The sequence below is a fragment of the Eleutherodactylus coqui genome, chromosome 1, assembly GCF_035609145.1.
Source record: "Eleutherodactylus coqui strain aEleCoq1 chromosome 1, aEleCoq1.hap1, whole genome shotgun sequence".
Lineage (NCBI taxonomy): Eukaryota > Metazoa > Chordata > Amphibia > Anura > Eleutherodactylidae > Eleutherodactylus > Eleutherodactylus coqui.
In genome coordinates this window covers 127,518,359-127,543,060 of record NC_089837.1, presented here as the reverse complement: position 1 = coordinate 127,543,060, position 24,702 = coordinate 127,518,359, and the positions used below count along the sequence as shown (strand labels likewise).

Genomic DNA, 24,702 nt, shown 5'->3' with positions numbered 1-24,702 from the left:
ATGCTGCTGTTTACTCACATCTCCAATCTTTAGTTCTGCTCTACACTGTCCTACATGATAATGTTATGTATAGCTGTGTGTCGGAGGCAGTTAGCGAGCAGAATTTGTGCACATTAGATAGAACATAACAGCAGGCTAGTTCACTAGTTCAGAGAGAACTGAGAATTAAATATACAGGCTGCAGAGGGAAAATAAAAGTCAAATACTGTTCAGAGAACGTGTTAGGACAGATTTACAGATAAAAAATGTCACTTTGTGAGAACTTGCGTGTTGTAATAACCAATTATTTACAATGGGTGTACTGTATGTACATCGGAGATTTTTCTCTTTCAGCAATGTCGTGAGATAGAAAGAGCACAGTATTTTGTATTTTTTGAGCTATAGCACCTATTATTTTCTATAGGAGCAAAAAAAAAATGCATCGCACTCGTATGCAGCTGCAATTTTCAAGCGAGTGCAATGTGATTTTTTAAACTTTCCTATCAAAACAATATGTGATTTTCACATGCATGATGCGTTGCATTTTTCTCGCACAACACATCACAGGGAAAAGTGCAGGTTTACAAGCAAGATAGCGGTCCAAGTTTCACTATGTTCTCCTATATCCTGACATATTGTACAGTATACTGTACCGCACAATATATTTCTCTGTTTAAAAGAGTAGGTCAACAATCTATTGAAACAACTTGAATTTTCCAAGAATCTCCTCTTCTTCATAAAAACGTATTTTTTGTCAATATATGCAAACATATACAAACATATACTTTAACAGATGTGTTATACTGCAAATGAAGTATTCTATAAAACTTTTTAAAATTTATTTTTGTAACAACTTTTTTGTAACATTATGTCTTCCATGACGTCCTATAAGACCTCTGGGGGAGGGGTATTCACAATGTCCTTTTTTTAAAAAAAAAAATTCACATTTTTCCACTGTAGCTGTGGCATCCATAGGAGCCCCAGCTATGGGTGAAAGCATCCCCCAAATGTGACAACAGTGGCAGAGCTGGGCTGGAGTCTGGGTTGCCGGCGATAATGTCATCCCTGGGTCAGTTAGCAGAAATGGCACTTCTGCTTCTATAATTCTATACATAGAGCTTGTTAGGCGCTATGTAGCCTGCAAAAGAGAAGGCAAAAGTGGTTAAAAATCGCTTCTCTCTTCTCCTTTGGGTCCTTGAATGTCACTGACTGCTGAGCACCTGATGTGTTTCTGTCAGACTGCGGTAGCAGGAGCTTTAGCCTTTTCCAATCCACTCTCTGACGTATTCCTACATTCTGATTGAAGCTTGTACAGCTCCAATGTCAGAAGATGTCCGACAGGGTATTCTTACCATCTATTGCCAGCCACTCTGCTGTTGAAGCCTCTCTGGCACACACACTGGCTTTACCCAGCAGATAGTACTGTTGTATAACAGCAAAAAGAGAAAGCCTTTTAGGAAACCCTGAATCCAAAATTGGATTGGAAAAGGTTGATCCCACCCCAAATTTTTACTCTTATGCAGGATTAATGCCTTACACCGAGCGCCGTATATTTATGGCATTTGGTCCTTACTGGGTTAAAGCACACAGCGAAGGACTATGAAAATCCCAGCCACGCAGCAAGCACAGAGAGAAAATGTGCACTTACAGAAACCATGTGAGGAAGGGAAAGAGTGCATGCAGGTTAAGGTACCTGAACACGGAGCAGCTACCTTTCAGATAGACCCTCCGAACAGGTATAGAAGTGTACGAATGACAATCGTTTGCTTGCTTTCACACAAAGCGATGATTGTCCATTAGTTGTTTGCTGAGATATCGTGCATAGAGGGAATCTTCATGCAAATTCATTCACAAGTAGTTCAAATATGACAGATTGGGACTTTACACCAGACAACTTTTGATCAACCAGCGACTATTTTTTAGCAAGCTGAAACAAAATGACTAGAGACTTATTGCTCGGCACCCAGTTGGTGGTTATGCCTATACTGACCAACTATTGTTTGAATTTGCTCTTTTGAGTGATTTCGTCCGATGGTCATCACGTGTGATGGTACCTTCAGCCACGATATCTCTGGCTGCGCTACATTTGCTATACAAGAAAAGGAGTGATATTGTTTTTGAACGATAAGTACGTATTAATTGCGGAAGTACGTAGAGAATGAAGAACAGAATAAAATGTCACAGTCCATTAGTTGAGAACTGTTTCTAATGAAGTAACTCTCAGAAAGCATTTTTCCAGTTCATACAGTACTACTGCTCATGGTGGCCAGATTCAACATGTCCATTAATGCGTTACTTGCACAAGACTAAGTATCCATCAATAAAGCAACACGGAACTAGTGTTTAATTTCCTTCTGCCACATTAGTGGAAGGGTGCCACACACAATCCAGTGACCTTTTCCCGCAGACACGCAGCATGATAGCTCTTTCTGAATCTGGACTATACTTCTAGCCTGGAAGCAATGGGTGGTTACAACATTTAAATTAACCAAATGACAAATTAGAAGTCTGCTTTGGGCAGACTAGGGAACTGATATTTTTCCCCACATTTTTGCTTTGAACTACATTAATGAATGTGTTAAAATTAAACATAGAAATGAATAGTGTGTTCTGACCTTTCTGTTTTGGACTCGCTGTCATTCTTGCTTTGTTCGTACTCTTGGCGGAGACAGTGAAGTTCTTCTTGAAGACGTTTTTCCCGCTCTGCCCTTCCCTGGTAAATATGCAATTCTTTCTCCATTGCGTTTAATTTGTCTTCTAGAAGCTTGAATTCGTGGAGTATCAGGTAACTAACACCACAATATTTGCAAACAGTCTCATCACGAGGCATCTAGAGAAATGGAAAACGCTTTTATGTTAGGACTCTGTAATGTACCAGAAGTAACAACTGCATTAGGAGGCTTAAAGGTCATACAGTTAGAGCCCCCATATACATTATAATAATCTTTATGTATACAGCACCAACATATTCAGCAGAGCTTTGGAAATCATGGAAGGCATACAAAAATGAGTCATAACATACAGTATTAAAGTATTAAAGCAGGCCCCCACTTATTGTTCAAGATGCGAATCTTGAACAATAAGTGGGGGCCTGCTCGCAAGTCCTTACAGACTATAAGGAAGTACACACATAGGGTGCTTTACATATATACATACAAGCTGTGTGAGGCAATCACCAGCTATATTTGGGAATAAGCAGATAAGAGGTGCAATGGGGTGTCTTGGGGATGCAGTGAGAAGAAGGGGGGCAGGTTAAAGCTGTGGACGTTTGAATTAACCTGATTATCTGGGGTAGCAAACTCCAGAGAACTGGTGCTGCTTGGGAAAAATCTTTGAGGTGGGAGTGGGAGGTCCAGATTAGAGAGGAATCTATTCTAAAGTTATTAGCAGAGCAGAGAGCACTGGTAGGATGGTAAACAGAGATGAGGGAGGAGATATAGGGTGGTAGACCGAGATGAGGGTAGTGCAGCACTGTGGAGAGCCTCATGGTTGAGAGTGAAGAATATAAATTGTATTTTATATTTGACAGCAGCCAGTGCAGTGACTGACACAGGGTGGAGGCATCAGTGTAGTTGCTTGACAAGAAGACATGCCTGGCTACTGCATTCAGGATGGATTGCAGAGGAGAACGTTTAGAGAGGGGAAGATGGATTAGTAGCAAGTTGTAGTAATTGTTAGGGCTCTGGGTGTAAACCCACTGTGCTAACCGACCAAACCTGGCTTTTAGACCAGACCTGGTATGGCTGGCAGCTGACCCCAGTGATCAGAGGTACAGAAGCAGGGAAATCCCAGATGGGTAACCTGCACTTAGCTAAGAAACAAGATGGGAAAAGCCCTGCTTATAAGCAGGGTAGGCGTCCTAATAAAAACAGGCCCACGCTGGAACATTGGGGCTGACTATCCTTGACAGAAAACAGGGACAGTGTACACAAGGCACAGAACAGGACTGACTACCACAGAAACAGGAATAATGCACAGACTGAACAGAAATGGACAAACACACACAGGCTAAAGCATAAGGCAAAGAACATGCAAAATAAACAGATACAGGTACATGATCAAACGGACAAAACAGACCTGAAACAGGTGACCTAGAAATGCTGAGTGTCAGAGACAAAAACACACATCAATTCTGAGGCAAAGAGGGAGGGTCCCCAGCTGACTTAAATAGAAGGGTAATTGCTATTTAAACTGCATCTGGACTGTGAGCACTGAGAGGGGTTTACTCCCTTACTCTGATAGAAAATAGAACAAAGAGTACATTCAAACAGCAAAAGCAGAGTGATGCATGCGTCTGACGGAAAAGCAAGAGGGCGGCAGACACAAGTAGCAGTAATCAAGCTGATTAAGTAAATAAGGGCGGCAGTAAAAGTTTTTGCTGTTTCAACAGTGAGGAAAGCGTGGATTCTGGAGATGTTTTTGAGGTGCAGAAGATATGAGCGAGCAAGTGATTGAAAATGGGGAATTAAGGAAAAGTCAGAATCAAATATAACCCCAAGACAGTAGGTGTGCTGCCAAGAAATTATAGAGGTACCACAAACTGAGATGGAGAGATCAGATTTAGGGCTCCCACCCACTGGCGTTTTTTTCTCCACTGCGATGCGATTCTAAAGTTAAAGTATCGCATCGCAGTGCGAGAAAAACGCCGGCAGATACCCAAAAGTCGCTGGGATATCGCTGCGACATCGCCAGTCTTTTCAATGGGGCCAGCGGCAGCAGCGCTAGCCCCACTGAAAAGATATGGAGAATGCCGCGGACTTCTGCCACAGCTGTGACAGCTGTGGCAGGAGTTTCCTTCATCCCTGCGGGGACCGTGGGGATGAAGGAATCCTCTGTCACAGCTGTGACAGCTATCACAGCTGTGGCAGAAGTCCGCGGCATGCTATCCTATTGCTGCCGATCTCATTGAAAGCAGTGGTTTCTGACAAGCCCCACAGAATTATTATCGGAGAAGGGCTTGAAATATAAGCCCTTCGCCGATAATCATCAAAAAGTGGTTAAAAAAATAATAAAAAAGTTACTCACCTCCCCTATTGTCAGCCGCGTCCTCCTGCTGGCTCCCCGGCACTGCTGTCCAGCACTTTCAGCAGACGAGGGACGCGGCTGACAGCAGGAGAGGTGACTAACTTTATTATTTTTTTAACCACTTTTTGATGATTATCGGCAAAGGGCTTATATTTCAAGCCCTTCTCCGATAATCATTCTGCGGGGCTTGTCAGAAACCACTGCTTTCAATGGGATCGGCAGCAGTGCCGATCCCATTGAAAGCAATGGGATAGCATGCCACGGACTTCTGCCACAGCTGTGACAGCTGTCATAGCTGTGACAGAGGATTCCTTCATCCCTGCGGTCCTCGCGGGGATGAAGGAAACTCCTGCCACAGCAGTGACAGCTGTCACAGCTGTGGCAGAAGTCCGCGGCATTCTCCATATCTTTTCAATGGGGCTAGCGCTGCTGCTGCTGGTCCTATTGAAAATACTGGCGATGTCGCAGTGATATCCCAGCGATTTTCTCGCACTGCTCTGCGAGAGTTTTCACTTACTCTCGCAGCGCAGTGGAGAAAAAAACGCCAGTGGGTGGGAGCCCTTAGGTTGGTTAGTAGATGCCGGAAACACAAAAAGTTCAGTTTTTTAGAGGTTAAGTTTTAGATATATTAGAGAGATGACATAGAGTTGGAGACAGTGGACAGATAATCATTGGTGTCTTGTAGTAGCGAAGGGATGATGTCGCGAGAATAAGCAAATAATTGGGTGTCATCAGTATAGAGATGTAGAGATGGTAACTAAACCCAAATCTACTGATAGTTTTCTAATAGGGGCTGTATAGATGGAAAAAAAGGAGAGGGCCAAGGACTGAACCCTGAGGAACAACAATAGCACAGGAAAGTGGAACCGGTGAATAAGACACTGAACGAGCGATCAAAGAGGTAGGAGGTAAACTAGGAGAGCACAGTATCCTAAAAGCTAATAGCATGGAGCATATTGAGGAGAATTTGGTGATATACAGTGTCAAACTCCACAGAGAGATCCAAGATAAGTCGAGAGTGGTCACCATTTGATGTAGCAGTCAGGAGATCGTTTATCTGAACCTGTCGAATTTAGTGGGACCAAGCAACTTTGGTATGTGTATAGGCATCTCCAGAACTTCCCCTGACAGATGATAGTAAGGGAACGAAGGATTCTGGATCCTTTTATTGTGCTTGAGATCAGCCACTGCCAGGGTTGTCTGGCAGCAACTTTCTCCATTGTGTCCATGTAAAATACAATAATGCTCAGCCGAACCGTGCAAACATGTGTATGGGGGTATAGCGGGAAATGTTGACCAAACAAGCATTCATCTGGTAGCTATCAAAGATGGGCAACTCCAATTGTAATGAGAACTTTGCCCTGCTTGGGAAATACTCAACTGGGGAGCACAGTTTTATGAGAACAATTCCTTTATCCCAATAAGAACTGAAAGCTTGGATGGACTAAACTTATATCCACTACTGTAGATCTAGATATCAAGTAGGAGACGTCCAATCACACAGAACAACTGCTCCTATCACTTTGCCAATAGATTTCACACTTTTTAACATTCATCATCTATGATTGAGGAGCTGTGCTAATGCTATGTTTATGCTTTTAAAAGCTCCACAATAACATCATAGCCTTAAAGGGATTATCCCACAAAAATATTGTTTATAGGTAAATCCAGCCAATAATTATAACCATTTTTGTATTTCCACTTATTGAAAAATGTTTTTGTTACCAAATATTCCCAGACAGATGTTAGAAGAGCGCCACCTGCAGTTTTTATTGTGTGTCCACTTCAGTAACTCCATGGTTGTCACACATGCTTAGTTTTGTTTCTCTGCAGTAATGTGGTCTTATCTTTTGCTAATTGCTCACCATCACTTCTGACAGTGGAGCAGAGAGAGAAGCAAGAGCAAGTCTGTTTGACCACCTTAGAACAATTAATGAGATGGACACAGAATAAAAACAGCAGGTGGCGCTAGTCTAACATTATCTCTACAATATCTGGGGACAGAAGCAGTTCTTATAAGGGTAAAGACAAAAATGGATTTAACTATAGACTATATTTTTCTTGGGATTATCACGTTAAAAGTGTGTTCACACGTGGCTGATACATCGCTGAATCCACAACCTATTATATTAGCAGCAAAGTGGATGACATTGTAACAAATCTCATCCATATGTTGTAGAATGAAATAAGTGCAGAAATGTGGTATAGATTCTAAATCTTCAGTATGTCGCTTTATACAGTAGATTTCCACCATGCATTATGTCCTTCATATAGGTTGAGCAAAATCTTCTACCACATGCGCTTTTGCCACAGATTTATTGCAGAATTTGCAGCAGATTTGCTGCAAAAAAACGGTAATTCCACAGCTGAAATGTTTTACATGTGAATAAGCTTCAAAATGTTCAACAACTTTTCTAAACTATACAATGTTCTCCATACCCCCTGATTTGCTGCTGTTTTCACCCTGTTGCATATCTGTAAGTTCTGATTTTCAGGTGGTTTTCCCAATTTTTTCTGCTGTTTGCAATACACTTTCAGGGAGGGGGGGGGGTGTAGCAAACCTACCATTCTGCCAGTAGTTCACTGATCTGCACTTTCTTGCCCATATATCCCATGCTACAATGCACTGCTTCTGGTACAATTAGCAGGAAGGCAGTATCTGAATGCCCACCCCTCTGCTCTCCCAGTATGATTCAGGCAGTCAGAGACATTGTGGCAAAATGGTTAATAATGTGTGTACACACACACACAGACACAAACACAGCAGGACAGGCAGAGACTCTGGAGATCTTTATCACAGTTGCTGCAGACCTGTCAGTCTGCATCCTGTGAGTGCAGGGAAGCCAAATGTAAAGATAGTCCCTTCCCCTGTTGCTATGAAAATGTCCCTGTGTCCTGGCTACTATTGATACTCTGTAACAACAGAGAGTGGATAGCAGGAAAGCTGGAAGGGAGGCCCGTAGTGGCAGCTACTTCTAATGTGATTTACAATGGTAAGGCAACAGCATTTTTAATGCAAGTATATTACAGAAATGATTAGACTAACACAAGCTAGTTGATGAGCAGAAGTTGTCTGAAAAGTTAGTGCCCCTTCAAAGCGTTGGTGTCTACCAATGCAGTTGCAGGAAATGCACTTTCTAGATTAGAATCCCCTATAAGCTGTAACCTGCAGTGTTGAAAAGTCTTATACAACCATCTTTTTACAGCCCTCTTTGAAGGTAGTTACGGCTCGATTCAGGATTTCCGTCTCACTGCTCAGTTTTTGGAGGAGAGAAACTGAAATTAATTGATCAGTTTTTTTCCCCAGTCAAAAAAACTGAAGCAAAACAGAACTAAAACAGACTGAAAGAAAACTGAAAGCCTTCAGTTTTTTTTGTAAACCTATTGAAATCAATGCGGGAAAAAACTGATCAGTTAATTCCAGTTTTACATGCTCCAAAAACTGAGCAGAGAGACGGAAACCCTGAACTGACCCTAACGCAGGTGTGAAAGCAGTGACAAGCACGTGATTACAGTGATACGTCTGCTGTATGTATATGTGCAGTAGTTTGATAGAAACTTGTATCTTATCAGTAGCAGCTAGACACAGAGGAATACAGGAAGTAGTCCTCAATATTCATGAGCTGCAGCTAGCCTAACTCGCCCTATCCTTCAACCAATGATTGGCAGCTATGCACAGTAATAGGCAGACAGCAGCCAATCAATGGCTGTGGGATGGGTTTAACTAGGTTGCAGCTCATGAAAATTGAGGACCACTTCCTGTAGCCCTCTTTGTGTGCTGCTAATGATAAAATGCACGTTTCTTCCAAACTACTGTACCTATACATACAGCAGACACATCACTGTTATCAGTGCACCTGTCACTACTACATGCTGCTCTCAGAGAGGACATAAAAGTAAAAAATGTCCTGCGGTTCCTGTTTTGGAGGTGCCATAATGCTATTTTGGCTAAGGACACTACCCTAGTGCATGAGCAATAACATATGTATGGGTTTAGACTTTGTGTACCTTGGTCCTAACATTATGTTGAAATCCCAGCCTGTTTCTTCTCACTTCTTTTTTGAAGGGTTTGTCCAGAAATTCTGGTCAATCCCTTGCCATAGTAGTGATGCCAGCAAGTATGTTCCCTTATGGCTGCAACAGTCATGTGCCCATATGACATGTCATTGCTGTGGGCATGTAAAGAGAAACAAGCAGGAGACCATAGGAGCATTGGTGCTTGAAGATGAGGGGGTTAACAGATATTATCCGTTTTGTTATTTTTAAGGCACATTTTCTTTTAACACTTGGACAACCCCTTTAAGGCATCATATACAAGATGAGTCATGTCCATGGAGCCTGTAAGGAGATACAGTCATTGGGGCTGTACACCATGGAGCGGCAAGTGCCGTATTATAGGGAGTTGTAATAGTCATATGAAGAGGGTTTTGGACATTGCAGTGTATTGTGTGTATGTCACTGATGCTACAGACATAACTAGCAAATAGTAATATCACCATTTGACGACTACATTGTATCAAATCTAATATTTTTGTTGGGCAGTAGACTTTTGTTCCTTTCCATTCTTCTGCAGATATTTTACCATGCCTGTGGTCGCTAGGATGATCCTGACTTTAGAGTACAAATATTTCTGCCATTTACTGTTGTTAATGGAAAATACAAAATGTACTCAGGAAAGATGGATATATGATCTCCTTTTCCGAAATGTACAAAAAAAAAAAGAATGCCGCAGGTTCCAAGATGAAAACCATTGTTGATTTTATTAAAAATAGGGGAAAACACGAGCTGTTATGAGAGGTTATCATTAGAGGAACACTGTGTTCGTGCACTGCCACTTTCCTCAAATAAGAACACTTCTACTGAACTGTCCGTTCCAGAATATATAATCCTCTGCACCAGTCCAAAAGCTAAAAGTACGGTTAACACTATGCAGTCACATTATGTAAAAGGGTTTTCTCGATCACAATAACCTGCCGAATTTAACGTTTTGAGCATCTTCTATTAGGGCAATATTTCCCTTAAAAACCCTTGTACTAATTTGTTAGGCTGGGTTCACGCGGGGCAGATTTGCCGCGGTTTTTCCGTTGCGGTTTTGCCGCAGAAGAACTGCTTCTGCGGCAAAACCGCTTCAAAGGTTAATTTGGGCTTGCGGATTTTGCTGCGGATTTTCGTGCAGAAAAATCCACAAGCATTTTTTTCCGCAGCGCTTTTTTACTTTTGTCGCGTATTTGGTGCGGTATTGGCTGCGTCCATAGAGGTCTATGGACAAAAAAAGCGCTGCGGAAAAGACCAAAGAATGAACATGCTGCTTCTTTTAAAAACGCACCGCAGCTGCATTTCCGCACTGCGGCTGTGCGGAAAAAATCCGTCCTGTGAGAACAGCTTTTTGGCAAATCTCATTTGTGCTGCATTGCACTGCAAACGCAGCGGTTTTGCCGCAGTGCGGATATGCAACGGCAATCCACGGCAAAACCGCAGCAAATCTGCCCTGTGTGAACCAAGCCTTAACGTCTCATGCAGACACTTTTGTTATCTTGGTCTTCTCCGCAGGATGACACATGATGGATGACAACCACTAAGGGAACCATCACATAGGCTGTAGAATGGATGCTACGGAAATTCTGAAGAGTTTACAGTACAAGCCATGTAGAAGAGATTTCAGAAATCCCCATACATGCTGCGAACATTTTCCGCAGCAAATCTGCAGCATTGTTTAAAACAGCTATTTTGTTTTTAATTCCACATTAGATCTGCAATTAAAAATGCAGCCAATTCTACACCATTCAGATTTGGTGAGACTTTGCAGCGGGTTTTCCGTTGCGGTACGTCCGCAGTGCATATGCTACTTGTGAAGGTGACCTAAGGGCATGTTCATGCTCAGCAGACTTATTGCACAAACTTTTGTAAATTTCACATTTACCTGTTAAGGACTTGCGAAAATCCATGCACACGTTGCAGAAACAATCCCATTCAGATGAATGGAAAAGATTTTCAGATGCTACATATGTGCCGCATGTGAATTTACCCTAACGATAGTAATTATGGTACACACAAAGGACGTCACTGAGCCATTTATAGGCAAAAAAATGGCAAAATATGTGGATTTTTGGGCGCCCTATTAAATTGCATTCCTTTCCTGAAACTGAAGGATGAGAATGAGTAGTGATATAATCTTTGCACAATCAAATTGTAGGGAGGCAAAATAGATTTTAATCAATGTATATCTATATATAGATATATATATATATAGAGATAGATAGCTCTATATATATATATATATATATATATATATATTTTATTTTTTTTTTAATCTGTATGTATGAGTGCTGTCTCTGTAACTGCAAGCTGTGATGCCTTGTTAAATAGCAGTAGCAGCCCATTAATCTCTTTATGTATTATACAGTGTTTAGTTGATAATCTGTGACTTTTTCACGTTAGTATTTTATTTAATTGAAGCAATTATAAAGCCATTACTTCCCACATACAACTTTTCTATTACAATAGACCCATAGATGTGAAAACCTATTACTTCCAAACATTACCTTTCTGGGGATCCTCATTTATTGTTCTCCCAAAGCCTCCCTTGTGTCCCCAGCTATTAGAACGCCACTTGTTTTGTGGTTTCTACTATTCGACTGTTAGTTATATTTTACCCAGACTATTCTCCTAAGCTGAATGGCAATGGCTCTTAATGATGCAGAACACTTCATCGTCAATGGAAAGGGGGATTTGTGTCTCCCACCCAGGCATTAGGATATTCCAATGGACAAATGGACTGATCTACATGTACAATGAAGATGTTTTTATGACCCGTAGGCTGTGATTAAAGGCACACTGTTAATGGCATTAGTATTATTCAAGCTGTCTGGATAGCGGAACAAAATGCACAAAGATTCCTTACATGATATTAAATGTAAGTCTAACACAAAGCAGGAGCTAACTTAGCTTTTTCCCAGCCGTTCTCAGATTATCAGCTAGCAGTGAGCGCTCGTAGAATCAGACACGCCGATTGCTATACCTAAGCTCCGAAACGCCAGCTTGTCCAGGATGCTGGGAACTTTTACAGTCCATCCAGCAGCCCTTTGTTAACAAGAAAATCGTTTTTTGCAACTATTTGTTACACCTCCATACAAATATCATCATGAGCATTGTACCCTCTGAGCTGGGCAACACAGAAAGAGTTAAAAAAGTATTTTAACAAGTTCCACCCTGAGCGGCTGTGCCCCTAGTTTCATGGATACAGGATTTCTCTAACCATCTGTATCACGTTCACATCATTCAGCTTAGAGCGTTCCATCACTAACAGGTAAGTTTGCATCTATGGCTCAGCTTGTGTATATAGCAGAGCTGAGTGTGTGCAGGTACGGCGCAGCGTGCAGAAAGTTATGCTTTTGTTTAAGAGTTTACCATCTGAATCTCTTCTGGTAATGGATGCATCGGGACATGCTTTTCCATGACCTCAGACTCGGCTGTCAGTGAATGAGAAAGCTGGAGACAAAAAATAGAGAACCAATCAGTTCGGAGTAATACAGTGTTCCTATATTATACCAAAATGTGACTATTCTCAGGAAGACAAACAAAGTAATCTTGCAGTTATGATACCTTTTAATGGCTAACAAAAAGACATGATGTTATAGTGAGCTTTCCAGGTCCACTTAGGATTCTCATCAGGCAATAATAGAATGTATCTTGAGATATATATATATATATATATATATATATATATATATATATGCGCATGTGTGTATATATTGAGGCACAGACATGCTGTGATTAATTTGCACTCTTAAAACAATACTAGAACAAGATGAGCAGAGGAGTAACTACTTAATTGTTCCACTAATAAGGATGTGAGAGTTTTAGGGTCTCTGAATAGATGTTAGGGGGGAACCTGATCTCTGTACGATCCCAGATTTCTCAGAGAGACCATCCTGCCATAAAACCCTGAGAGTTATTTATGCCTGTGTTAAGAGTATCAAAAATGGTCAGAAATTTGTATTCCCAAATTCTCCTGTGTGGTTGAGGTTTGGTTGCCTTTTAATATAATAACCTTCTATGTTGTGTCCTTGGCTAACAAAATACTTGGCCACAGGTACCTCCGTCATTCTTTAATTGTGTGTGACGAGATCTCATCGTTGCTCTAAGTTTTTGTCCTCTTTCTCCAACAGAAAGACCCCCAATCGGACATTTAGTGCCCATAATCAGGTAAACAACATTGGACGTAGAACACATGGATGTCCAAGACATCTTATAGCCCTGCTATATCTTGGGGAGACATATGTTGTCTGTGGTCAGCATGTGGACAGGTTTTGCAGCTCCTTACATTGCAGGGATAAGTTCCTTTTTGTCTTTATACCCTCAACTACACTAAATGACCCATTTTGCTCTGTGCATAACAGCAAAATAATGGTTTCCAATTGTGATGTCTTCTAAAGTCTGGCTGCATTACGCAGAACAGGGTTAAATACAAAACTTTACTGATCTCAAATTTGCAAGTTTGGTTTTCCAAAAAGTTTTGTATTAAAATCTGTAAATCTGCAAATCTGCGTAGTTATGCAGTGATGCATCCCTGCGCCTCTATGGTGTATAACTAGATCTGTCAATTGTGTCCCAGGAAAGCCGAGTTACAACTCCTGTGTGAGCTATAATGGGGGCCATAATGGATGCAACCCACCTTTCCCAGAGCCAGATAGAAGTAAGAAACGGCTGTAGGATCTTAAAGACCTGACCACAGAGGACAACTCAAGGACGGACAGGCTAAAATACCTTATCTATTTTTCTGGTCCAGTGTCAACTTCCCATTTGCTGTCTCATCAGTCCTACTGTGAGGTGCTCTGATTGCAAGGATAGAATATCTTAATGCTATAAATTGCAAGTATCCTGTATGTGTCTGCAACACATGAATAATAAATAAGAAAACTGAAATAACCGATGATTAGTAATTTCCAGCATATAGAAATGCAACGCTGTCCTATATATTAAAGTGGGCAATGCTAACAAATAGTGCTGATGTGTTCTTCTATTCAAAAGCCTAAACCTGTCAAACATTAAATTGTATTTTTTTTTTTTCAATGCGGCTCTCCGGTTGTTGTGAGACTACAACTCCCAGCGTATTGTTTTACAACTTCTGCAGTGCCAGATGTTGCAGATGTATTGCTTTAGCTATGCTAAAAAGTTAGGTCAACCAAGAATGACGAAAATGATCATATCTGGTATATTACCATTGAGATATAACATGGACTGGTTTTATTTCCTCAGTGAGAAGCCTTAAAATCCATCTATAAGTGCTGTGAGAACTCTCTTCTGGGAAGATATTGTGTAATGTCCATCAGAGGCATGGCCTTTATACGGCTCCAGTGTGAATGAACAATCTCCATGGTTACTGCTGACATTGACAGAATGCCAATGTCCCCTTGCACTTTGTGAAAATCAATTTATATGGTCACGCACCAAACCAGACTTACTCATAGAGCTGGCAAGCAACGGAGAAAGAAGGATGTTTGTCTGTGTTACTGCTTAGAAAAATAAAAGTTAATTCACCCCTAAACTCTGTATTGTGCCGCTCCTCTGTGTAACACATACCACCCGGTTTTATGCAAAGGGGTTTCTACAAACGTCTAAGGGGTCTGCAAACGTTACCAAGATTGGTGATATGTCCGCTTTCTATTCACAGCCAGTCATCTCTTCCACATGGGCCTGAAGAATGCTCCGCTTCTGGCAGTGTTTTGGTTAAATACATTGTATTAGATCTCAGGACGTTGAGCACAATCTACAAATCACACACTATTATATAGTAAAATATGATAAGGTAATGAGCGCATTATTTTTAGAGTAATACGCACTTACAGCAGTCGGGTCGTTGAATAGGTAAGGTGATTAATTCTAAATGTAAAATGATGTAGTTACACACAGTTCAGCTGTCCTGTCTCTCCCTGTACATGACGTACACTAGGAACAAATAGTACTACCTACCCCTCTCTCTCCATAAAGATGTAGGTACAAAAAGTAATAGCTCAATGGAATGATATAGGTACAGATAGTACTGCCTCCTTCTCTTTCTCCATCATGTGGGTATAGCTAGTATTAACTCTGTGTAATGATATAGGTACAGATAGTACTGCTTCCCTCTCTTTCCCCATCATGTGGGTATAGCTAGTAATAACTCTGTGTAATGATGTAGGTACAGATAGTACTGCCTCCCTCTCTTTCCCCATCATGTGGGTATAGCTAGTAATAACTTTGTGTAATGATGTAGGTACAGATAGTACTGCCTCCCTCTCTTTCCCCATCATGTGGGTATAGCTAGCAATAACTCTGTGTAATGATGCAGATACAAATAGCACTGCCTCCTTCTCTTTCTTCATCATGTATGTCTATCTAGTATTAACTCTGTGTAATGATATAGGTACAGATAGTACTGCCTCCCTCTCTTTCCCCATCATGTGGGTATAGCTAGCAATAACTCTGTGTAATGATGCAGATACAAATAGCACTGCCTCCTTCTCTTTCTTCATCATGTATGTCTATCTAGTATTAACTCTGTGTAATGATATAGGTACAGATAGTACTGCCTCCCTCTCTTTCCCCATCATGTGGGTATAGCTAGCAATAACTCTGTGTAATGATGCAGATACAAATAGCACTGCCTCCTTCTCTTTCTTCATCATGTATGTCTATCTAGTATTAACTCTGTGTAATGATATAGGTACAGATAGTACTGCCTCCCTCTCTTTCCCCATCATGTGGGTATAGCTAGTAATAACTGTGTAATGATGTAGGTACAGATAGTACTGCCTTCCTCTCTTTCCCCATCATGTAGGTATAGCTAGTATTAACTCTGTGTAATGATGTAGGTACAGATAGTACTGCCTTCCTCTCTTTCCCCATCATGTGGGTATAGCTATTATTAACTCTGTGTAATGATGTAGGTACAAATAGCACTGCCTCCTTCTCTTTCTTAATCATGTATGTCTATCTAGTATTAACTCTGTGTAATGATATAGGTAGAGATAGTACTGCCTCTATCTCTTTCCCCATCATGTGGGTATATCTACTAATAACTTCATGTAATTATGCAGGTACAGATAGTACTGCCTCCTTCTTTTTTCTCATCATGTGGGTATAGCTAGTAATAACTTCATGTAATTATGCAGGTACAAACAGTACTGCTTAGCTTTATTTTTTCTTCATCATGTGGGTATAGCCAGTAATAACCCTGTGTAATGATGTAGGTACAGATAGTACTGCTTCTGTTTCTTTCTTCATCATGTTTGTATAGCTGGTAATAACTCTGTGTAATGATGCAGGTACAGATAGTACTGCCTCCTTCTCTTTTCTCATCATGTGGGTATAGCTAGTAATAACTTCATGTAATGATGCAGGTACAGATAGTACTGCTTCCCTTTCTTTCTTCATCATGTGGGTATAGCCAGTAATAACCCTGTGTAATGATGTAGGTACAGATAGTACTGCCTCCTTCTCTTTTCTTATCATGTGGGTATAGCCCGTAATAACTCTGTGAAATGATAAAGATACAGATAGTACTGCTTCTTTCTATTTCCCCATCATGTGGGTATAGCTAGTAATAACTCTATATAATGATATTAGTACAGATAGTACTCCCTTCTTCTCTTTCTTCATTGTGTGTATCGCTAGTAATAACTCTGTATAATGATGTAGGTACAGATAGTACTGCTTCCCTCTTTTTCTTCATCATGTGGGTAATATCTAGTAATACCTCTGTGTTATAATGTAGGTACAGATAGTACTGTCTCCTTCTCTTTCCTCATAATGTGCATATAGCTAGTAATAACTCAGTGTAATGATGCAAGTACAGATAGTACTGTGTCCTTCACTTTCCACCTCCTATTAGTAAAGGTAGTAATAACTCCAGATAATGATGTAGGTACAGATAGTGCTGCCTACCTCTCTTTACCTCTCATGCTAGTATAGAAAGTAGTAACAGCATGTAATGTTGTGAGTACAGATAGTACTGCCTCCCTCTCTCTCCTAATAAAGAAGTCAGTACAGACTTTAATAATTTTGGGTAATGATATAGGTACAGATAGTACTGCCTTTCCTCTCTCTCTTAATAAAAATGCTAGAACAGATAGTACTTCATTTGCTGTAATGAACATATTTCTGGTCTATCTCAATTTATAATACTGCAAATGCTGTAAGTAGAGACACTTATTTTACCCTCGCTCTAATGTTGTATGTACAATAGGGCAGAACAGATAACATTGGGTCCCTGTGCAAAACAGCATATGGGCCCTATTCTGCAACTGGTAACCTAATGGTTGACAGAGCACTAAGTAATGAAGGGTTTAATTGTAGAGATAGGAGATTTCTATGATGTCCACCAATACACTGGGAATAGAGCTTCATATCACATCTATCTGCCTTGTCCTGATCATACAGGCATAGCGGCTCAGCCCGCATAGTCAGCAGGATGAAAATGTATGTCATGGAATGAAAGCAAACTTACCATGATGTACTTTGGCAATTTGGGACTGAAAAGCAGTTTTCAAAACTAATGAACTCCAAATCAGGAGTCATCTGTCCTTCTGTAGGTGCTGGAAGACGTTTAGAATATAGAAGAAACTGTACATAACGCACTTAACTAATATATCAGCCTGTGGGCGTTTGAACAGTACGTACACTTCAGTACAGGACATTTTTGTCCAGAGGGCCATGTTGTCAGATTCAGCTATTAAAAGGAGATGAAATAAAACTAGAACTCAGTAAAAAGTTCTCTACAAATGTAGATCACATTTAGCACTTTACTCATATATATATATATATATATATATATATATATATATATATATATATATATATATATATATTCCTGTAAGTTTATGGATGGACGGTATTCTTGGAATGTGTTGGAATAAACTGTATTAAAACAGGATATAACTAATTGACTAACCAACTAACTAACTTCTGGCAGAGCTTCTGAATGACAATATCCATTTCCCATGAATAATAGGAAAAAGAGGAGCCACAACAGACCAGAAATGTTGTGTTCCAGGACCTTCTTTTTTAAATCTGGAAGTCACAACGCTAAGGAAAACCGCCCAAAAACATAAATATGAAAGAAAATCTTAAACTTGCACTTTGTATAGTCACACTGTAATAGACATGAATGATAACTATAACACTTACATCTGGTGCATTATGTCTCCACCGGAAGCTAGGGGTTGACAGGGTTTAGATGGAGTAATGCCAGGTCCACACCTCCAGTTGCCGATTGGATAATGCTCTTGGCTCCTAGTATCTGCTATCTGTTGTGCTTGTGTGGGCATGGCTGACTTGCCCATGGACAGCGGCGGCATCTGACACACAGCCTGGCGACAGAGGCGGCATGCTTCCAGCAGCAAAAAAACAGGCGCAGCACAACAGAGCAGTGGCTGAGACCGGCGGGGAGCCCAGTGAGAGCCGAGCCGGGAGCACAGAAAGGGTTGCCGGCGGGGAGTGCGCGGACACATGCAAGTGCGCCGGGGACTGTCACAGGGGGCCTGTTAGCGGCGATGGGAGGCCACCGGGGAGGACAGTTACAGCAGAGATAGGAGGCCGGTGGACAGTGGAGTCCGAACAGTGACAGCAGTGCTGTCCAAAGGGAAATTGCCAGCGGGGTCAGAATGGTGACTGCAGCGGGGTCAGAAGGGACATTGGCAGCGGGACAATTACACCAGCGGGGTCAGGAAGGCAGATGGAAGTGGGACACTGAGATCAGCACGGTTGGTTGGGATATGGCAGCGGAACACTGACAGCAGCGGGGTCCGGAGGTGAGATGGGAGCCGAGACCCAGAGATGGTAGTGCAGCTGGGACAGGGAACTGTGACAGCACCGGGGTCAGCACTGAGATCAGCAGGTGTCGGGAGGGGGTAACATAGTAACATAGTTCGTAAGGCTGAATGAAGACAATGTCCATCTAGTCCAGCCTGTCTAGCCTCCTGTGTTGTTGATCCAGAGGAAGGCAAAAAACCCCAAGAGCAGAAGCCAATTAGCCCTTTTGGGGAAAAAATTCCTTCCCGACTCCCTAATGGCAATCAGACTGTTCCCTGGATCAACCTCTAATAGTTCCTACCTGCCTGTAAACCCGGATTAACAAATAACCTTAGATTTATAGCCTATAATATACTTCCTCTCCAGAAAGACATCAAGTCCCCTTTTAAACTCCTCTAAGGATTTTGCCATCACTACGTCCTCAGGCAGAGAGTTCCACAGTCTAACTGCTCTAACAGTAAAGAACCCCTTTCTATGTTGGTGATGAAACCTGCTTACCTCTAAACGTAGCGGATGCCCTCTTGTTACCGTTGCAGTCCTGGGTATAAACAGATCCTGGGAGAGATCCTTGTATTGTCCCCTCATGTACTTATACATGGTTATTTGGTCGCCTCTTAACCTTCTTTTTTCTAGAGTAAATAGTCCCAATTTGGATAGCCTCTCTGGGTATTCCAGTCCCGTCATTCCATGTATTAGTTTAGTCGCTCTTCTTTGAACCCCCTCCAATACCGTAGCATCTTTCCTGAGCACCGGTGACCAGAACTGTACACAGTATTCCATGTGGGGCCTGACAAGTGCCTTATATAGTGGGAGGATAATGTTCTCGTCCCTCGCCCCTATACCTCTTTTAATGCATCCCAAAACTTTATTTGCCTTTGCAGCAGCTGATTGGCATTGGTTACTCCAGTTTAGTCTATAGTCCCCTAGTACCCCCAGGTCTTTTTCCATATCACTTTTCCCTAGCGGTACCCCATTAAGCGAATATTGATAACATCCATTCTTGCTGCCCATGTGCATAACCTTACATTTATCAACATTGAACTTCATTTGCCATTTTCCTACCCAAGCCCCCAGCTTATCCAGGTCTGTTTGTAGCCGCACATTGTCCCCCATTGCATTAATTATATTGTATAATTTTGTGTCATCTGCAAATATTGATATTTTGCGCTGCAGCCCCTCTATCAGGTCGTTGATAAAAATATTGAACAGAATGGGGCCTAATATTGAACCCTGTGGCACCCCACTAGTGACTGTGGCCCAATCGGAGTATGAGCCATTTATTACCACCTCTGCTTTCTATCATTGAGCCAATTTTTAACCCAATTACACACGTTTTCACCCAATCCAAGCTGTCTCATTTTGTATATTAGCCTATTATGTGGCACGGTGTCAAACGCTTTAGAGAAGTCCAGATATACGAGATCCATAGACTCTGCCAGGTCCAGCTTAGAGCTTACTTCATCGTAGAAACTGATCAGATTTGTCTGACATGAGCGACCCTTCATGAATCCATGCTGGTGAGGAGTTATTCCCTTGTTCTCCTTGAGGTGCTCATCGATGACGTCTCTCAAAATCCCCTCGAAAATTTTTCCCGTTACTGAAGTGAGACTTACCGGCCTGTAGTTGCCAGGCTCACTTTTGGTCCCCTTTTTATAAATTGGAACCACGTTGGCAATGCGCCAATCCAATGGTACAACGCCGGTCTTGATAGTGTCTAGAAATATTAGGTATAGCGGCCTAGCTAACTCATCACTTAGTTCCCTTAGTATCCTTGGGTGTATTCCATCTGGGCCTGGCGATTTATCGATTTTAATCTTCTTTAACCTGTTCCGCACTTCCTCCTGCGTTAGGTATGACATATTTTGCGAGGGGTTTATTTTATTCCCCTGCATCTCGTGTGGCATTTCCTTTTCGTTTGTGAATACGCTTGAAAAGAAACTATTTAGTAGATTTGCCTTCCCTCCATCATCTTCAATGATTTCCCCTGCATTATTTGTTAAAGGGCCAGTGCTCTCCCTGCAAATCCTTTTGCTGTTAATATAGTTGAAAAATAGTTTTGGGTTGTTTTTGCTCTCTTTGGCGATCAGTCTTTCCGCCTCCTCCTTGGCAATTTTGATCGTATCTTTGCATATTTTGTTTTTTTCCCTGTACGATTTTAGCGCTTCTTCGCTGCCTTGTTGCTTTAGTAGTTTGAACGCTTTCTTTTTTTCGTTTATTGACCCTCTTACCGTCTTGTCGAGCCACATTGGTCTCCTTTTAGTTGAGATTCTTTTATTTTTAAAGGGAATGAGCTGTTCACATGAGGTGATTAGGATCCTTTTAAACTTTTCCCATTTGTCCTCTGTACTGATATTTTTGAGGATGTTGTCCCAATTAATGTTACCGATAGTAGTTCTAAGCTCATCAAATTTTGCTTTACTAAAGTTTAGTTTCTTTGTCGCTCCCTGATAAGGCTTCTTATTGATTGACAGCTGGAAGTTGATTATATTGTGGTCACTGTTCCCCAAGTACCCCTCAACCTGTACCCCCTTTATTCGGTCCGGTTTGTTAGTTAGTACTAGGTCCAGAATGGCCCTCCCTCTTGTTGGTTCCTGCACCAGTTGGTTCAGATAATTATCTTTAATTACTCTCAAGAACTTATCACCCCTGTAAGATTTGCAGGTCTCATTTTCCCATATTATATCTGGATAATTAAAGTCCCCCATGATAATTACTTCGTTTCGTTTTGACACCTCTTCTATCTGCCTCAATAGTAAATTTTCAGTTTCTTCTGTTGCTTTTGGTGGTCTATAGAAGACCCCTATCAGGATTTTCTTATTTTTTCTTCCCTGTATTTCTACCCACAGAGATTCTACCTGTTCTTCTCCTACCCCTATGTCCTCCCGTAGTCTCGGATTTAAGTTCGATTTGACGTACAGACATACCCCTCCCCTTTTCTGGTTCCTTCGGTCTCTTCTGAAGAGATTGTACCCCTGTAAATTCGCCGCCCAATCACACTTATCATCAAGCCATGTTTCCATTATTCCAACTATATCATAACTCTCATCAGTTATTCTTGCTTCAAGCTCACCCACTTTACCAATCAGACTTGTATGGCAGTGGGACTCTGACAGCAGCTGGGTCTGGAGGGGAGATGGGAGCCGACACCCGAAGATGGTAGTGCAGCGGGGACAGGAAACTGTGACAGCACCAGGATCAGCACTGAGAGCAGCAGGTTCGGGAGGGTAGATGGCAGCGAGACACTTACATCAGCGGAGTCTGGAGGGGAGATGGAAGCGGAGACCCGAAGATGGCATGGCAGCAGGGAAAGCCAATCAGCAGCTGTGGGCGTCACCTGCATCCCAACCCAGCTCACCCATGTCTCCACCCCAAGCTTTCGGTGGAGACAAAATGAACCAATACCGTACAACTCAAGGAGGAAAAGTTCTGCAACTTCCACTATAAGATCCGGATCACAAAAGTTGCCTGCTTCCAGGACTTATAGCGGAATCCGTAGTCTAATCAGTAAACATCTTTTAACACTTTACCGATTATTAATAAGAACCATAATTGAAGCAGACACAATACTTTTCAGAAAATAGGCACATTATTGCTTGTGTCATCGGAAAAATCTTCCTGACTGCGATAAAGGGGGTTTTCCTGATTTGTATAATATTTGCACTGGAAGAGTTATAAAACGTAAGTGACTCAGAGTCTGATTGCTCGGACCGCAATAAAAAAAAGGCGCTTGACCTATGCTCCCAAACAAAGACATGGCGGTGAAAGAAACCTGTTCAAAAGGACTAGGGTGGCATTCACATGGGCGAGCGCTCTCGCCAACGTGCGTTTTTTCACAGCAAGGCAAAGCATTTTTGATTCAAAATTGCATCACTTCTGTGACATTGTGATCTCATGGGTGTGATGGGATTGCAAGTATTTCCCATCGCCTGCAATAGGAAACATCCCAATGCACTCGCATGCACATCACACGACATGCGAGTGCTATACGATGGCTTTTAGGCCCCATTGAAAACAATGTATGAGGCGTTCCAATGGATCACCCAAAGATAGAACATGCAGCGATTTTTTTTTTCTGCACAGAAAAAAAAAAGAAAAGAAAAAAGAATGGCTCGTATGGATTTCGTACGAATCTTGCACAAGAATGTCGCCCATGTGAATAAGCCCTAATGGTGTGATCCAACATCGTGGGATAAATCCGTAACCAAATCCACGTGTGCATGCTCATGCGGATTATCGCCGTAGAATTCACTCATTGCATTGCAGTGAATGAATTCCGTGTTAACGATCTGCTCTATTTCCACAACACAATCCTCAGCATGCCTGTCATCACTGTCACTGAATGGGGTACTTCATCACACACAGTCCTTATAACCATACACCCATGTGCTATATAGTAATATTACCCTCCTGCGCCTGCTGTAATACACACCGGTGACAGTGCAGCGCTGTAAGTGAATGGGGTACTTCATCACACACAGTGCTTATAACCATACATCCATGTGCTATATAGTAATATTACCCTCCTGTGCCTGCTGTAATACACACCAGTGACTGCATCGCTGTAAGTGAATGGGGTACTTCATCACACACAGTGCTTATAACTATACATCCATGTGATATATAGTAATATTACCCTCCTGCGCCTGCTGTAATACACACCGGTGACAGTGCAGCGCTGTAAGTGAATGGGGTACTTCATCACACACAGTCCTTATAACCATGCATCCATGTGCTATACAGTAATATTACCCTCCTGTGCCTGCTGTAATACACATGGGGGACAGCGCAGCGCTGTAAGTGAATGGGGTACTTCATCACACACAGTGCTTATAACCATACATCCATGTGCTATACAGTAATATTACCCTCCTGTGCCTGCTGTAATACACACGGGGGACAGTGCAGCGCTGTAAGTGAATGGGGTACTTCATCACACACAGTCCTTATAACCATGCATCCATGTGCTATACAGTAATATTACCCTCCTGTGCCTGCTGTAATACACATGGGGGACAGTGCAGCGCTGTAAGTGAATGGGGTACTTCATCACACACAGTCCTTATAACCATACATCCATGTGCTATACAGTAATATTACCCTCCTGTGCCTGCTGTAATACACATGGGGGACAGTGCAGCGCTGTAAGTGAATGGGGTACTTCATCACACACAGTCCTTATAACCATACACCCATGTGCTATATAGTAATATTACCCTCCTGCGCCTGCTGTAATACACACGGGGGACAGTGCAGCGCTGTAAGTGAATGGGGTACTTCATCACACACACTCCTTATAACCATACACCCATGTGCTATACAGTAATATTACCCTCCTGTGCCTGCTGTAATACACACCGGTGACAGTGCAGCGCTGTAAGTGAATGGGGTACTTCATCACACACAGTGCTTATAACTATACATCCATGTGATATATAGTAATATTACCCTCCTGCGCCTGCTGTAATACACACGGGGGACAGTGCAGCGCTGTAATATATAGTGAGTATATAGTAAAACATGTCTGACGTATCCACATACCCGATATCACAGGGCTGGAGCCAGCAGACGACATCTAGTGACCCAGCGTCTCCCGTAGTCATGGAGATGACGTGTACACCAATCAGGAGGGGGCAGAGTCGTGTTACGTCAGGCAGCGTGACCTGGTTGGCGGAAGTTACGCTGCCTGGTTGGCATTAGGCTCCCCATGCTGCACACAGTGATTGACCGTACAACTAGTAATCTAGTGAAGATCAAGGAGGCATTGGCTGGTACTGATATGGCTAGCTGGGATGTGCTGCTGCCACATGTGTAATGTCAGAAGGCTGCCTGTCATCTACTGTGCTTCATTGCTAAAGCCTGTGCAGACAAGGGCAATCCCAGCTATTATTTTCATTGGTGTTTTGACAG

General features: G+C 42.0%; 1 protein-coding gene across 3 annotated transcripts in view; it reads right to left on the bottom strand.

Moving 5' to 3' along the window:
- LEKR1 (leucine, glutamate and lysine rich 1) overlaps positions 1-24,391 on the bottom strand; it is a 152,719-nt gene extending 128,328 nt beyond the window's left edge. For 2 of the 3 annotated variants that reach the window (XM_066600235.1, XM_066600251.1), the window contains exons 1-3: positions 24,334-24,391; positions 12,412-12,492; positions 2,595-2,809 (exon numbers count right to left, since the gene is read on the bottom strand). In XM_066600235.1, the coding sequence (XP_066456332.1) occupies positions 2,595-2,809; positions 12,412-12,459 (263 nt within the window). In that variant the 5' untranslated portion in view covers positions 12,460-12,492; positions 24,334-24,391. The remainder of the gene's footprint in view (positions 1-2,594; positions 2,810-12,411; positions 12,493-24,333) is intronic. The other variant, XM_066600243.1, reaches the window with a different exon arrangement.
- Between the last annotated feature and the right edge of the window lie 311 nt (positions 24,392-24,702).